At 37.5% G+C, this 14,118-nt stretch overlaps 1 protein-coding gene across 1 annotated transcript in view; it reads right to left on the bottom strand.

The window, feature by feature from the left end:
* Nucleotides 1-10,267, bottom strand: part of lyrm4b (LYR motif containing 4) — a 57,345-nt gene extending 47,078 nt beyond the window's left edge. Inside the window, exon 1 of the mRNA XM_016519348.1 lies at nucleotides 10,137-10,267. Within this exon, the coding sequence (XP_016374834.1) occupies nucleotides 10,137-10,222 (86 nt within the window). The 5' untranslated portion in view covers nucleotides 10,223-10,267. The remainder of the gene's footprint in view (nucleotides 1-10,136) is intronic.
* Nucleotides 10,268-14,118: the final 3,851 nt, after the last annotated feature.

Here is a 14,118-nt window from a genome sequence, read left to right on the forward strand (position 1 = left end):
CAACTCATGGTTATGGCCTTGGTTGAAACTCTCAGCTGTGGATTCCTACAAAAATGACTTGAATTTCGAATGCTGAAATTTTGCAGAGCAGAAATACATCTAGCAGTTTTAAACATCTCTTGCCATTTGTACATAAACCGATTTTATTCCAATAGTCTGAAGATCACAAGACCCCTGCAAGGTTTATAAACCAAAGCACTAAAGGGGGAAGTCGTGGCCTAATGGTTAGAGAGTCGGTCTCGTAACCCAAAGGTTGCGGGTTCGAGTCTCGTACCGGCAGGGATTGTAGGTGGGGGGAGTGAATGTACAGCGCTCTCTCCCACCTTCAATACCACGACTGAGGTGCCCTTGAGCAAGGCACCGAACCCCCAACTGCTCCCTGGGCGCCGCAGCAAAAAATGGCTGCCCACTGCTCCGGGTGTGTGTTCACGGTGTGTGTGTGTTCACTGCTGTGTGTGTGCACTTTGGATGGGATAAATGCAGAGCACTAATTCCGAGTATGGGTCACCATACTTGGCCACATGTCACGTCACTTTAAAAGCAGGGGTTACACACAGAAGTCAAGTGTCCTTTATCAGTCATGGCGTGGGTAGATTGCGGTTTGTTGTCTCTCAATAGGAAAACTCAAAGCACATTAAGAAATGGAGCCCGTCACACTGCAGCAAGGAGACAAAGAACGCTCTGACAGCGCACTGGGAAAAGTGAAGACAAACTCAGTCACATTTCTTCTGGATGACAGAGTTCATTAGCGCCAGCGCTGTGCGTGCCACATGCTAATAATGGAGCAGTCATTAGACAGCTAGTTACTAAGCTGTAAGGTAGCTTTGCACGTCTGCACTTCTGGGGTGCGAAAAAGCGAGGAGGAAGCCTATCTCCAGGCTTTTCATCTCGAAACACGAGCAGTGTGGGGCATATGCAGGCCCCAGTGCCACGCCAAGATCAAAGTCTCGCCTGGCACCCGAGGAACCACCTCCACAAGACGAGGCAGCTCTGCTCTGACAGCCAAATCCAAGCTTCCCACCATTTCATGGGACGAGGGGAGAGGAGGAGGGAAAAAAGCCAGGGAGAAAGGCAGAGAGGTGAAAGAAAATCTGCAAATAATGAGAGAGAAACCCACAGAGAAAGAGACAGACAGAACGGGTGAGAGCACACTCATGCGGGAGCTGAGCGATCTTAGATCATACACTAAAAAAACACCAGATGACAGATGCTAAATTGTGTCATGAGAAGGAAAAGGGGCAGTTGCTAGTTAAAGAGCGCGTCATCTTTAGAAATACCACAGTGACAGACACTTCAAAGGAGTCAAAACTGAGCAGCCGGCTTTGAAGCACTCCTCATGTGCTTTTTCAACAGCTTGTGTGTATTATTGTGACAAATCTGAGGTTAAAGCCATACACAACACAAGTAAAATACGCATGTACATCGAAGTCATACACTTTCTGGATATAACACATTATTCTATATTCCATCTATTATTTGCTCACCTCATGGAACACGTACACTGATGGTTGCAACCATCCTATTGGCTTATTGAAAAAGCATGACTCTACCTATATTTTGGCAAACACCTATACATATCTATACATACAATCCCCTCAGTTTCCAGCTGAAATTAAACTAGTGGCAGTAAAACACCAATAATGTTTTTTTCCTTTTCCACACAAATTATAATTAAGAGGCAAATTAATATCGATTACTAAAGATTTATTTTTGTACAATTCCTTGCACAATACTACGGTAAGATCTTAAAACACTTTTACCATAGAGCATGATTTGTGAAGTAATAGATTTTGATGTTTGCGTCACTTAACAAGTTCCATATGTATGGCTTTTCTGATGTAGTAAACTTGCTCGGTAGCGCACCCGGTACAGCATTGCACTTGCAACGTGAAGTGCTAAGGTACGAGTTTTGTGAAACACGAGTTATAATAAAAGAGATCAAAAACCAGACATTTAATTTCTGAACTGCCACGATATGTACAACAATCAACATAATAAAACACTTTTCCAGATTCCCATGCGTTTCGGATAAAACTGAACATGCTCACTGGGCATTTCACTTTGAAAATGCTGTGAAACATGCCAGAAGCAACTTAACATCATTTTGCAGAAGAGTCTCTCTAATGAGCATGGGTTGGTTTCTTCAGTGAAGTCCACTTGTAATGTTAGTCAAAGTTTTTTAATTCCTATTCACCTTCATGTGACCATTTACTATTTTCTCTCTGTACCTTAAAGGGGTCATATGACGACATTGCTAAAAAGAACATTATTTTGTGTATTTGGTGTAATGAATTGTGTTTACTTGGTTTAAGGTTAAAAAAACACATTATTTTACACATAGTGCACATTATTGTTTCTCCTCTATGCCCCGCCTTTCTGAAACGCGTCGATTATTACAAAGCTCATCGTTCTGAAAAGCGCGGTGTGCTGTGATTGGCCAGCTATCCAGGGCGTTGTGATTGGCCGGATACCTCTAGCGTGTGACGGAAATGTTACGCCCCTTACCATATTTGGAATATCAGCTTCCATGGTGGCGGTGGCAGGAATACTACAGCAGTGAGAATAAAAGTTACGCCTTCTTTCATTGCGTATACATTTTGGCCGGTGTTATGCAAATCTTCACACATAGTGACGAAGATTTGTGGGGGCGTATTTGAATGAGGCATTTTAGGAAGGCGTGGATGAGTCTTAACTTTTAGACAGAATATCTCTTTGGGTTTGAGATTTTAAAGGGATAGTTCACCCAAAAATGAAAATTCTGTCATTAATTACTCACCCTCATGTCGTTGTAAACCCGTAAGACCTCCGTTCATCTTCAGAACACAAATTAAGATATTAATATTTTATTGGTAAAATAATCCATGTGACATCAGGGGTTCAACTGTAATTTCACGAAGCTACAAGAATACTTTTTGTACGCAAAGAAAACAACGCGGATACGTTGTTTTCGTTCAAATCAAAGCGCAAACAATGTATCCGCGTGACGCAGCTGACACAGAACAGAATACGCTGTTTGCGTTCAGTGGATACTCTCCAAAATGGCACTAGGGTGACGCGGAGGAGACGAATTGTTGAATAAAGTCGTTATTTTTTGTTTTCTTTGCGCACAAAAAGTATTCTCGTAGCTTCATAAAATTACGGTTGAACCCTTGATGTCACATGGATTATTTTACCGATGTCCTTGCTACGTTTCTGGACCTTGATCGTGGTAATTACATTGCCGTCTATGGGAGGGTCAGAGAGCTCTCAGAATTCATCAAAAATATCTTAATTTGTGTTCCAAAGATGAACGGAGGTCTTACGGGTTTAGAACGACATGAGGGCGAGTAATTAATGACAGGTGAACTAACCCTTTAATCTCTGCGACCTTACAGATCTTATATACGCACAAACAGCTTGTAAGATTTCAAAGACAACGGGAAACATGAAATCGCATCATATGACCTATTTAAGAGGGAAAAAAAAAAGTTTTTTATGGTTTTCTACTATAGCTTTAAAATTTCTGCATTCACACGACCCTTTCTATGAGTTTATGGGTTGTGGTTTTCCAACTGGGTTCAATATACAGTGGGTACGGAAAGTATTCAGACCCCCTTAAATTTTTCACTCTTTGTTATATTGCAGCCATTTGCTAAAATCATTTAAGTTATTTTCACTAAAACTGCTAGGAAACTTGATTTGATTGTTGATTTCAATACACTGTCTAATGTTAGCATTTTGCTAAGCTAACAGCTTGATGCTCTAACATGCATAAAACATACAGATTTTGGGTAAAATTGTGCATTTTTATTAGGCTGAACATTTTTGATCAATACATTTCAGAAGTGAATTAAACATTTAAATTTAAGATTTCTCTCAACTCTGCCCGCCACCTTGCATTCATATTAAGAGTTTGATGCACTGCATGATGTCTTACAGTTTGGTCAAGTGACTAAATGATTAGAGGCCATAAAAAAAAAAAAAATTTTTTACCACTCTTTTGTCTGGAAAGCAAATCTTAGATCAACTTTACAATACAATAGAGGGATTTGCATGTTTCTATATAAAGTATAGCCATTTTAGCTCATCACATTCTTCAGTTTACATCACTAGCCATTACATCGAAGACCCAATTAATAATAAACCACTCACATCATCCCTTCGAGGCAACAGCTGATAGATATTTTCAGTATTTTCAGCCATCTGGCTTTAAGGTCATCAACAAGACAAAGCATTTGTCAAGAGGAAAACAGAGAGCGATCTGTAGATCCGTGGTGAATTCTGGTTGGGGCCATTGGACAATTAAGCAGTTGGTCTTTGTCACCAGCGTAGGAATGGCTGATTCATCGAGCGGCACGCATATTGAATCCTCAGAGAGACACTCATCCTCGCTGCCAAGCATCCAGACTTAAATATGAGCCATGATGCGCGTGACAGAGCAACGAAACGCTTGTGTTTTTAAGCGAATGCGTCATATTGTTGGATATGCTTAAGCTGACCTTAAACAAAAGCATAACGTGGCGTCCGATTGAATGTAGCGGGTGGGAGCGTGATTAACACTTGGGCAGCTGAGAGAATTATATTTAGGGAGATGAACAGGAACTCTCGCTTAAGATCTTACGACAGCAGATTAGCAAACTCTCGTTCTGAAGGAGACAATTAGCGTAGCGTCACCCATGGGCAGTTAAACACACAATTAATTCACCTCACCAACACAAAACATGAGTAATAATAGGCATCTAAAAGAACATAAAACAACTTGTTTCATGGTTCTGTGAAGTGGAACCAATTATAATGGCTTAATATTTAATGTCACCTTCAGCTGTAAATACACAGGCCCTGTATTATTAGCTAAAGATGCTTCCTGCCCCTGAAATGAATTTCACACGTACAGCTGAAAAATGATGAGCGTGGCCAAAATTTATTTTAACAGAACTGTGGAAAAACAGAGAGATGAGAAAGAGAGGATACGATGAGAAGCAAGACAAGATGTGAAGAGACGAGAAGAGAGAAAAGAAACAAACGAAAAATGTCAAGAGACCTAAAGAGACGAAGCAAAAGAGGAAACATGATGAAGAGCGAAAGAGAAACAAGCCAAGAAGCGCAAGTGAGAGTGAGATGAGAAGTGAAGCTAGATGTGAACAGAAAAGAAAGGATGAGATGCAAGGAGAGATAGAGAAACAAGATGACGAGGTGAGAAGAAAGGAGAAGTTAAACAATACGAATCAAGGACAGATTAGTCTCAAAGATGATAAGGACAGAAGAAAAAAAACAAATAAGAGGCAAGACATGGAGAAAACAAGGAAGATCTTAAGTAAAAAAGAGATGAAACAAGATGAGATGAGAGAAGAAAAAGCCACAACAACGAGAGAAGCAATGTGAAAAGAAAATGGAAAAAGAAGAGAAGAGACAAGACAAGAAGAGAAGAAAAGAGACGAGTCTGAAGCGCTGCATGCAGGCTGTGATGTGAGAGCTTGTGGTGGAGATGAACTCTCAGAGATCAAACCCTCGGAGATGCTACTGAAGCTCAGCATTAATACTGAAGCGTTCAAATTACGGCTGGAACATAGAGACGCTGCACTGAGACTCGACAGAGACTCGTGACAGCCCATTATCATCAGAAATGGGAGGATGCGCTCAACTTTCAGCAAACATATCACCTGCCCACATCCTGCGAAGATGCCAGCAAACACCGTTCTGGAAATAATATTTGGGTGGATCCAAAATACGATCACGAAATGATTTGCTGGCACTTTATCCATAAATCTGAGCAAGAAATCAATAATTTTTTACAGCCATGGAAGCATTTCTCAATTTAGATACTGAATCTGAACACACAGAACAAACGCAGTCACAGTAAACGCAGCATGTTAAATGGAAATAAATGGCTACAAACAGAACAGAAAATAGCCCTCCGTTTCAAACAGGCGTCACGGACACCTCACTGGCACAAAGAATTAAAACGGCTTGGCAGGCGAGGGCTTTCAAGAAGATCTGTGAGATTTCACACGCAAATCTGCGCGATGTGAGCAGAGCTGATCCCTGATCACTTATTTATCTGTGGCTTTTAAAGGTTTGTTTCTTGTGAGCTGAGCACAAATATGTCGTCATTGGCTCTGCACTAACGTCGAGCCGGAGGACCACGGGGGAGGGTTATATTTAACGGGAAGATGCTTTACGTAAGAGCTGCCCTACTTTATGCAGTCTACACTTGCAGCCGTATTGTTAAATCTGCAGTGTGTACTGTCCTCTCCTCAAAAAGAGTCTCTCTTTCTCTCTGGGTGCGTGTTGTGAATCTTCCTTCTTGGCAGATGTGATATTTTTCTTACCTTCCGTCAAAATCAACATCTCTTTTATCCTCCCTTCTCAATCATTCGCTCTCACTGACTGAATTTGTTTGCGGCTTTCAATCATCTCGCAGTCGCTCTGCATTTCATTCACTCTTTCCCCTCCCTGCATCTCTCTCTCTCTCCACATGCTGTTTCAACTTCTTTCCTCCTGCGTAAATTTGAGAATTTCACATCACATACACACGGCGCTCAAACCACAACCTAAAAAATCCCATTTGAAGGAGTATTACACTGCATATCTCAAAAATGCCAAATCTGAGTTACCATCAGCATGTTAAAAAACATAATGAATAATTTAACAGACTATATTACACTGTTATTAATCAACATGCACATTGGGTTTCTTGCTAAACCAGCCAGAATTACAGTGAAAACAATAGGCCTCATTAATGAAACAAGCAGAATGGATTTCGGTGTAAACTGTGACCCTTCATTGTCATTTGTTTCTTCATTAGAACAGATTTTTAATTTATCATTGTATCAGTGTCTCAGCAATGGATGCTCTGCAGTGAATGGGTGCCGTCAGAATGAGAGTCCAAACAGCTGATAAAAACATCACAATAATCCACAAGTAACCCACACCACTCCAGTCCATCAGTTAACATCTGGAGAAGACAAAATATGCGTGTTTGTAAGAAACAAATCCATTGTTATGTTGTTTTAACTTCAAACCGTCCAATCCATAATAACGCTTCCTCCAGTGAAAACGTCATCTGGTCTGAATCAGGAGAGAAATCTGCACAGATCAAAAACACTGTTTACAAGTGAAAACAGTCCAAAACAGATCTAAACAACTGTGTGGCTGGATTTTGATGTGAGAGACAACAGGAGATGGACTTTTTCACTGGAGGAAGCGTTATTATGGATTCCACAGTTTAAAGCTAAAACACCATAATGATGGATTTGTTTCTTACAAACATGCAGCTTTTGACTTCTCCAGATGTTAACTGATGGACTGGAGTGTGGATTACTTGTGGTGGATTATTGTGATGTTTTTATCATCAGCTTTTTATTCTGTGAACACGTTAAGCCTTTTATAGCTATTTGTAATATGCACCATGATGATAGCATTTCTGAACAATAACTTGGAATGATATATCATGGTTATATTTTCAATATTAAGAGTTGAAGTGAGAATCACGGGAATGGCAGTCTATAAAGCTATTCATACTATTTCTGCAGCACAGTATGTACATTTTCTGTTTCCCAGTAGCAGCAGCATACGACAGAGCACACTTTGTAAGGTTCTGTTCCCCACAATGCAATGCATTTGACTTGACCCTCCATTTCCAACTTCACACATGAACCAAAAGCTCATGACCGATACATCACTTAAGGCCGATACACTGACTGATATTTTGGCACTTATTGCATCAGCCGATAAGTTTTCCTGTTTTGTCAGAAGCGGGACTTTTATTTTGACAGTGCTGCAACACCAGCAGCTCCCATTCTCTGTCTTCATTAGTTTACTGTCTCTGTTTATTTTACAAATGCATTTATTTATTTAATTAACATTTATTTTAAATGACTTATTTCTTATTTAGTATTAGTATAATTTAATGAGACTCATTAAGGCTGAAGCCTCCAGATTGTCAAGCTCTGATCCTGAAGGGTCATAGTCCTGCAGAGTTTAGCAACACGCTTACAGTATCTCACAGAAGTGAGTACACCCCTCACATTTTTGTAAATATTTTATTATATCTTTTCATGTGACAACACTGAAGAAATGACACTTTGCTACAATGACATTTATGAATTGCATTAATATTAGCCTTTGCATTCAGGCAAACCAAAAGGAAGGATTACAAAAGTATGAGCTTTAAAACTGTTAACGTATGAACACTGGCAGATTTCAGAGGAGACTCAAAGCTCTATGGAAACTGAGTGGGTGGGAGATTATTATCCTTTGGCTGGCAGCTTTTTATTCTGTGAACACGTTAAGCCTTTTATAGCTATTTGTAATATGAATGCACCATGATGATAGAATTTCTGAACAATAACTTGGAATGATATATCATGGTTATATTTTCAATATTAAGAGTTGAAGTGAGAATTACGGGAATGGCAGTCTATAAAGCTATTCATACTATTTCTGCAGCACAGTATGTATACTGTGCATATTCTGTCCACATGGAATATCTGGCTTACATACAGGACTACATTTCCCAGTCGCAGCAGCATACGACAGAGCACACTTTGTAAGGTTCTGTTCCCCACAATGCAATGCATTTGACTTGACCTTCCATTTCCAACTTCACGCATGAACCAAAAGCTCATGACCGATACATCACTTAAGGCCGATACACTGACCGATATTTTGGCACTTATTGCATCAGCCGATAAGTTTTCCTGTTTTGTCAGACGCGGGACTTTTATTTTGACAGCGCTGCAACACCAGCAGCTCCCATTCTCTGTCTTCATTAGTTTACTGTCTCTGTTTATTTTTCAGATGCATTTATTTATTTAATTAAAATGTATTTGAAATGACTTGTTTCTAATTTAGTATTAGTATAATTTAATTAAGGCTGAAGCCTCCACAGATTGTCAAGCTCTGATCCTGAAGGGTCATAGTCCTGCAGAGTTCAGCAACACGCTTAACTGTGATTTCAAATAATCCTGACGACCTTGGTTAGCTGGTTCAGGTGTCTAATTAGATTTGGGGCTGAACGCTGCAGGACTGTGAACCTCCAGAAGCAGAGTTTGACACATTTGGGTCTTGGCCTTGACCTGCTGTTGAAATTCATTTAAAATCATGAAAAAAATCATTTTTCTCTTTTAATTTACATTGCGAGAACAAAGCAAGTTTCATATATACAAACTTCCACCTCAGCCCACAAAAAAATCAGTTATTGAAACTGGAGTCAATAAGATGAGGTCATATAAAATGAAATTGTCTTTTTTTAAATTTTGGTGTATAATAATAATAACAACAATAACAACAGATATATGAATATATATTTAAATATAATATATAAATATATAATAAATATATAAAACAGTAGTGATATTAGAGAAAAAAAAACTAATATAGTACAAAACAAATGCATTTATTTTATATACATTATATATATATATATATAATGTATACTATGTATGATTGTAAATGTATACATTTGTTTCTTAAATTCATCATATTTGGAATAATTATGATTTTAATGTTTTTTATTAGCCTTTTATGCTCACAAAGGATGCATTTATTTTAGCAAAAACAAACAAACAGTCAAAACAGTAATATTGAGATATTATTACAATTCAGTATATTGGTTCTCTCTCTCTCTCACTCTCTCTATAATCAAAATAGAAAACAAATATATCATAGAAAAAAAAGATATATACTCCAGTCTTAATTAAATGATTCTAATTATTCTAATGCTGATTTGATTTGCTGCTCAAGAAACATTTCTTATTATTAGCAATATTGAAAACAGTTGAGCTGCCTCTTATTTTAGTTAGTTAGTTAGTTAGTTAGTTCGTTCGGGGAAACAATTCAAATATTTTGGGGGAAAGGAAATTAATACTTTTATTAAGCAAATGTTTCTATTTCAAATAAATGCTGCTCTTTTAAACGTTCTATTTATCAAAGAATCCTTAAAAAAAAGTACGACGTTTCCAAAACATTATGAAGCAGTTTTCAGCTGGATGTTTCACCAGACATACTGCAAACATCATAAATACTGAAATGAGCATATCTGCATCTATGTATACGCCGTATTGATGCATCTACATTCCACATTATGCCACGGACACTATTATATAAATGGCACGCGCTTGTGTCGCTGATAAATACATGTATATTGTTGTAAATACCTATAATTGTAAGAGGGTAATTTCTTGCTCTCCTTCAGAAGCAGTCTGTAGAGTGAGAGTACATGCTCTCTGCTGGACGCCGCCATGATGGAAACTGAGCTGTTAGTTCAACGCAAGGACCCAAGAACAGCCATAAGAGGCGCGCCTGAACACACACACTCGCTTTAGTCTTAAAATATATGATGTTAAAATTTAATTAATGACGTATTTTATATTTATCAAATATTCTAAGGTAATTCCGTACACATAATACGCTCTAAATTAATATATGCTATGAGATGCCGTGTGTATATTGATCAGGCACATCAACCGTCATCTCAACAACAGCACGCGCGTCCAGACAGAGGTGAGTGAAGGGCTCTTCGGTAGTTTTCATGTGTTGATTTGCACACATTTATTCTGTATTAGTTCATTATGAAATGAGAATTAGTGTCAGGGTGATTATATGGCGGCTGTTATTTGAAGTGGTCCAATGGCTGGTTATCATGTTGTCAGTTTGAGTGTAAATCGCAGGCTAGCTGGAGCTTGATCAGTCATAGATTCATCTCAATGAACTGTTGTTTATATTGGTCAATATCTTGCCATAAACCAAGTTATGATGTGTGTTCTTCTATGTGGATGTGGTTTAATGGGCCTGTGGCAGATTTTTAGACCTCTACATTGAGCTGTTGTTTATAGTTCTTATACGAGCTAAACGTATATTTACATGTTACAAATAACACTATTTTTATTGTATAATTTAAATTATGAATATGTTTTGTCATATTAAGAATGTCTTCCTCTTGTGCAAGAAGTTTAGATGTGCGTTTTGCTTTTGTTCCTCGTGTTCTGTGTGTGATCTTGGTTGGTCTGTTGTTTTGTTCTTTTGTTTTAATGGTATTTCATATATTTTGGTTTGATTGAAACCCAGTTTTTATGGTTTATTGTAGGGGTTGCCAACTTATGTACTTTTATGACCTAAAATATTTGCTTAAAGTACCCCCTGAATGTCTAAATGAATATAAGTAACATTTCAATTTGTTTTGTCATTTGCACATAAATAAATATTTAACAACAACAACAATAATAATTTTGTACATTCCTATATCAATTTTCTCCAAATCACTTGAATAACTATGTCAATCTAGAGTTAGCAGAGTGATTTTGTTCGGGAGTGTTTCTGCATAGAAAAATACTCAAATTTACTTCATCTTTGAACTGTCATTAATGGTATATAATATAACAAAAAAAAAATGCTAAAGTGAACAGATTTTACTAATAGACATGCCAGTTTCTGTGTAAAAATTAAAACAATAACAGTGACATTTTTCTGTCATCTGTATTTTGGCAAATCTCCAAATTGTCATTTTGATCCCCACTCTACAAAAAATAGTGGATTAGCTAGTGATTATTCATCCATGGCTTTTAATATTTTGGCTTTCTTCTTCATTCATGTATGTCTTTCACCAGAAGAAAAAAAATATCAACATAAATTTATTTTTTTTGATGTTGAAATGCCCCAGCTTTGATCACACCATCAGAAAGCCATCAGATAGATTTGGCTGCAGCTCTAAGAAGCAGGTTAACTGTGAGATTGAGTGTGTAGAGATCTGTACGTCTCAGAACTCCCAGTAAGCTCCACTTTGCCTGTGAAATGCTGGCTAAGGGAATCATATGCTGCTCTGTCTTGTGAAGAGTGGGTGTTTGAAGATCCTTGCTCTAAAAGTAAAGTGTGAAGTGAGTCACATCTCAAATGAATGTCTCTGTGATGTGTTCAAATCTGTGCGAGTCACTGCTGGATACGGCAGCAAAACTGTCCATCCATCAGTATAATTAATGCTTAATTTAGCAGGACTGAACATGTTTCTGTTGTTGTAAAATGAACTGTAAAGCTCTGTTGAATTAAGACACCAGTGGCCTTTGGCACATTGCTACTTTTATGAGTTTTTATGAGTAGTATAGATTTTAGTCGGTCACTTTAATGTGCAGTAGGTCTTCAGTGGGCTCTAAACTAGAGCTGGTGACAAAATCTGACATTGTGGTTCAAAAAATAACCATAAAGTTAGTTAATATGGCTGCTGAAACTCATTCTGGAGAACCCTTAGAGAAACTATATTTCTGAATTGTTTGGATTGTAAGAATGAAGTGTCTTTGAGGATTTACAGATGAGGCAGACTTAGCAGCAGTCTGAGAGTGGCAGTGAGTTTTGGTGAATACATCGGATGGAAGTTAAGACGAAACAAAATAGATGAGACTTTTTCTGTTTTTCATCTGAGCAATCAAATGGGTTGGAAATGTTACACGTAAGAAGCAAATTACAGTAAAATACGGGCATGTTTTCCAAACTGTTTTCTCAGTACAATATATACTTTGGGAATAAAAAAATTTATAAATACGGGGAAAAATGGAAAAAAAAAAAAGAATACATTTTCATCAGCCATTACTTCAATCTTCAGTGTCACGTGATTCTTCAGAAATCATTCTGATATGCTGATTTCTCATCAATGTTGGAAACTCTTGTACTGCTTCATATATTTTATTTAAAATAGAAATCATTTGTAACAATATACCGTTACGTTTTGGGTCAGTATTTTTTTCTTGTCTTTTTTTATTGAATAATAAAAATAATGAGCTTACTTTTATTCAGCAAGGATGTGTTAAATTGCTAAAAGGTTACTTATAATGTTAGAAAAGATTTCTATTTTGAAACAATGCTGTTCTTTATAACTTTTTATTTATCAAAGATTCCTGAAAAAACAGCCCCCCCCCAAAAAAAAAATAAATAAATAAATACTCCGCACAACTGTTTCCAACAGTGATAATAAATAAGCATATTGATAACAAATCAGAATGATTTCTGAAGGATCATGTGACACTGAAGACTGGAGTAACGGCTGATAAAAATTCAACTTTGCATCACAGGAATAAATTATATTTTAAAGTATATTAAAATAGAAAACCAGTATTTTAAATTGCAATCATATTGCACAGTTTTTCCCTGTATTTTTGATCAAATAATGCAGCCTTGATGAGCACAAGACACTTATTTAAAAAATCGTACTGATTCAAAATCGTACTGATCCCAAACTTTTAAATGGCAGAATATATTTTATTGTAATAGTCATTATGTTGGTTAATTTTGGAATTTCCATCAATCAATCAATCAATCAATCAATCAAATAAATAAATAAATAAAGCCTTATCATTGCTGGAGGGAACATAGTATTTATGAATAATTACTTTTTAGTCTTAATTTTATTCTGTTTTTCACATCAAGCTATTAAAACTATCAAAACTGCAGCTTTTTGAGATGCAAAAAAAAAAAATCAATTCAAGTAAAACCATGCTTTGTTTTGTTTTTTCCTCTTCTTTCTTCTTTCTTTTTTTAAGCTACAGCCGTTGTGTGGTGAATCTTTATGGGTGAACTCCAGTCATTTCAATAGGCATCCATGACATTTCGTGTGAGGTTTTGCAAAGCTTTTAAGTTAGCAAGCAGATTCACCTTCATGTTGACTAACAGAAAGCTGCTTGGTTTGAAAGTGACTTATATTTGAGCTGTGCTTCATACATCACTACACTACTGACAATAGACAATCAACCTTTTTTTTGTGACTGCACCGTTATTGTTCTTTTTGGAGCATTTATTAAATTGTCATGTTTGTGTTCTGTGTATTTGCAGCTCATGTGTTTATTCAGTGCTGCGCAGCAGAATACTGCCAAGGTTTAGCTTGAATTGTTATTTTCCAAGGCTGATTCTCTGCACATAACAAATCACCATCCGCTTTATGAAAAACACAAGCTGCCTCCTGACTCTCCATGAGGAGCGTGCTTCTCGTGCTTTTTCCGTCTCTGATGCATGAAGAACGGGTCTGTCTTTGAGCCGCAGAGATGGATGCTGCGCTCATAGCACATGATTGTGGGGAGATGTAGAGCTCGGCGGGGCTGCGGGCTGAAGATGAGCTTGGATTTAAAGCGTCTCTGAATCTCAGCGCCACTTGGAGAA

Source organism: Sinocyclocheilus rhinocerous, unplaced genomic scaffold, assembly GCF_001515625.1.
Source record: "Sinocyclocheilus rhinocerous isolate Xijiao unplaced genomic scaffold, SAMN03320098_v1.1 scaffold642, whole genome shotgun sequence".
NCBI lineage: Eukaryota > Metazoa > Chordata > Actinopteri > Cypriniformes > Cyprinidae > Sinocyclocheilus > Sinocyclocheilus rhinocerous.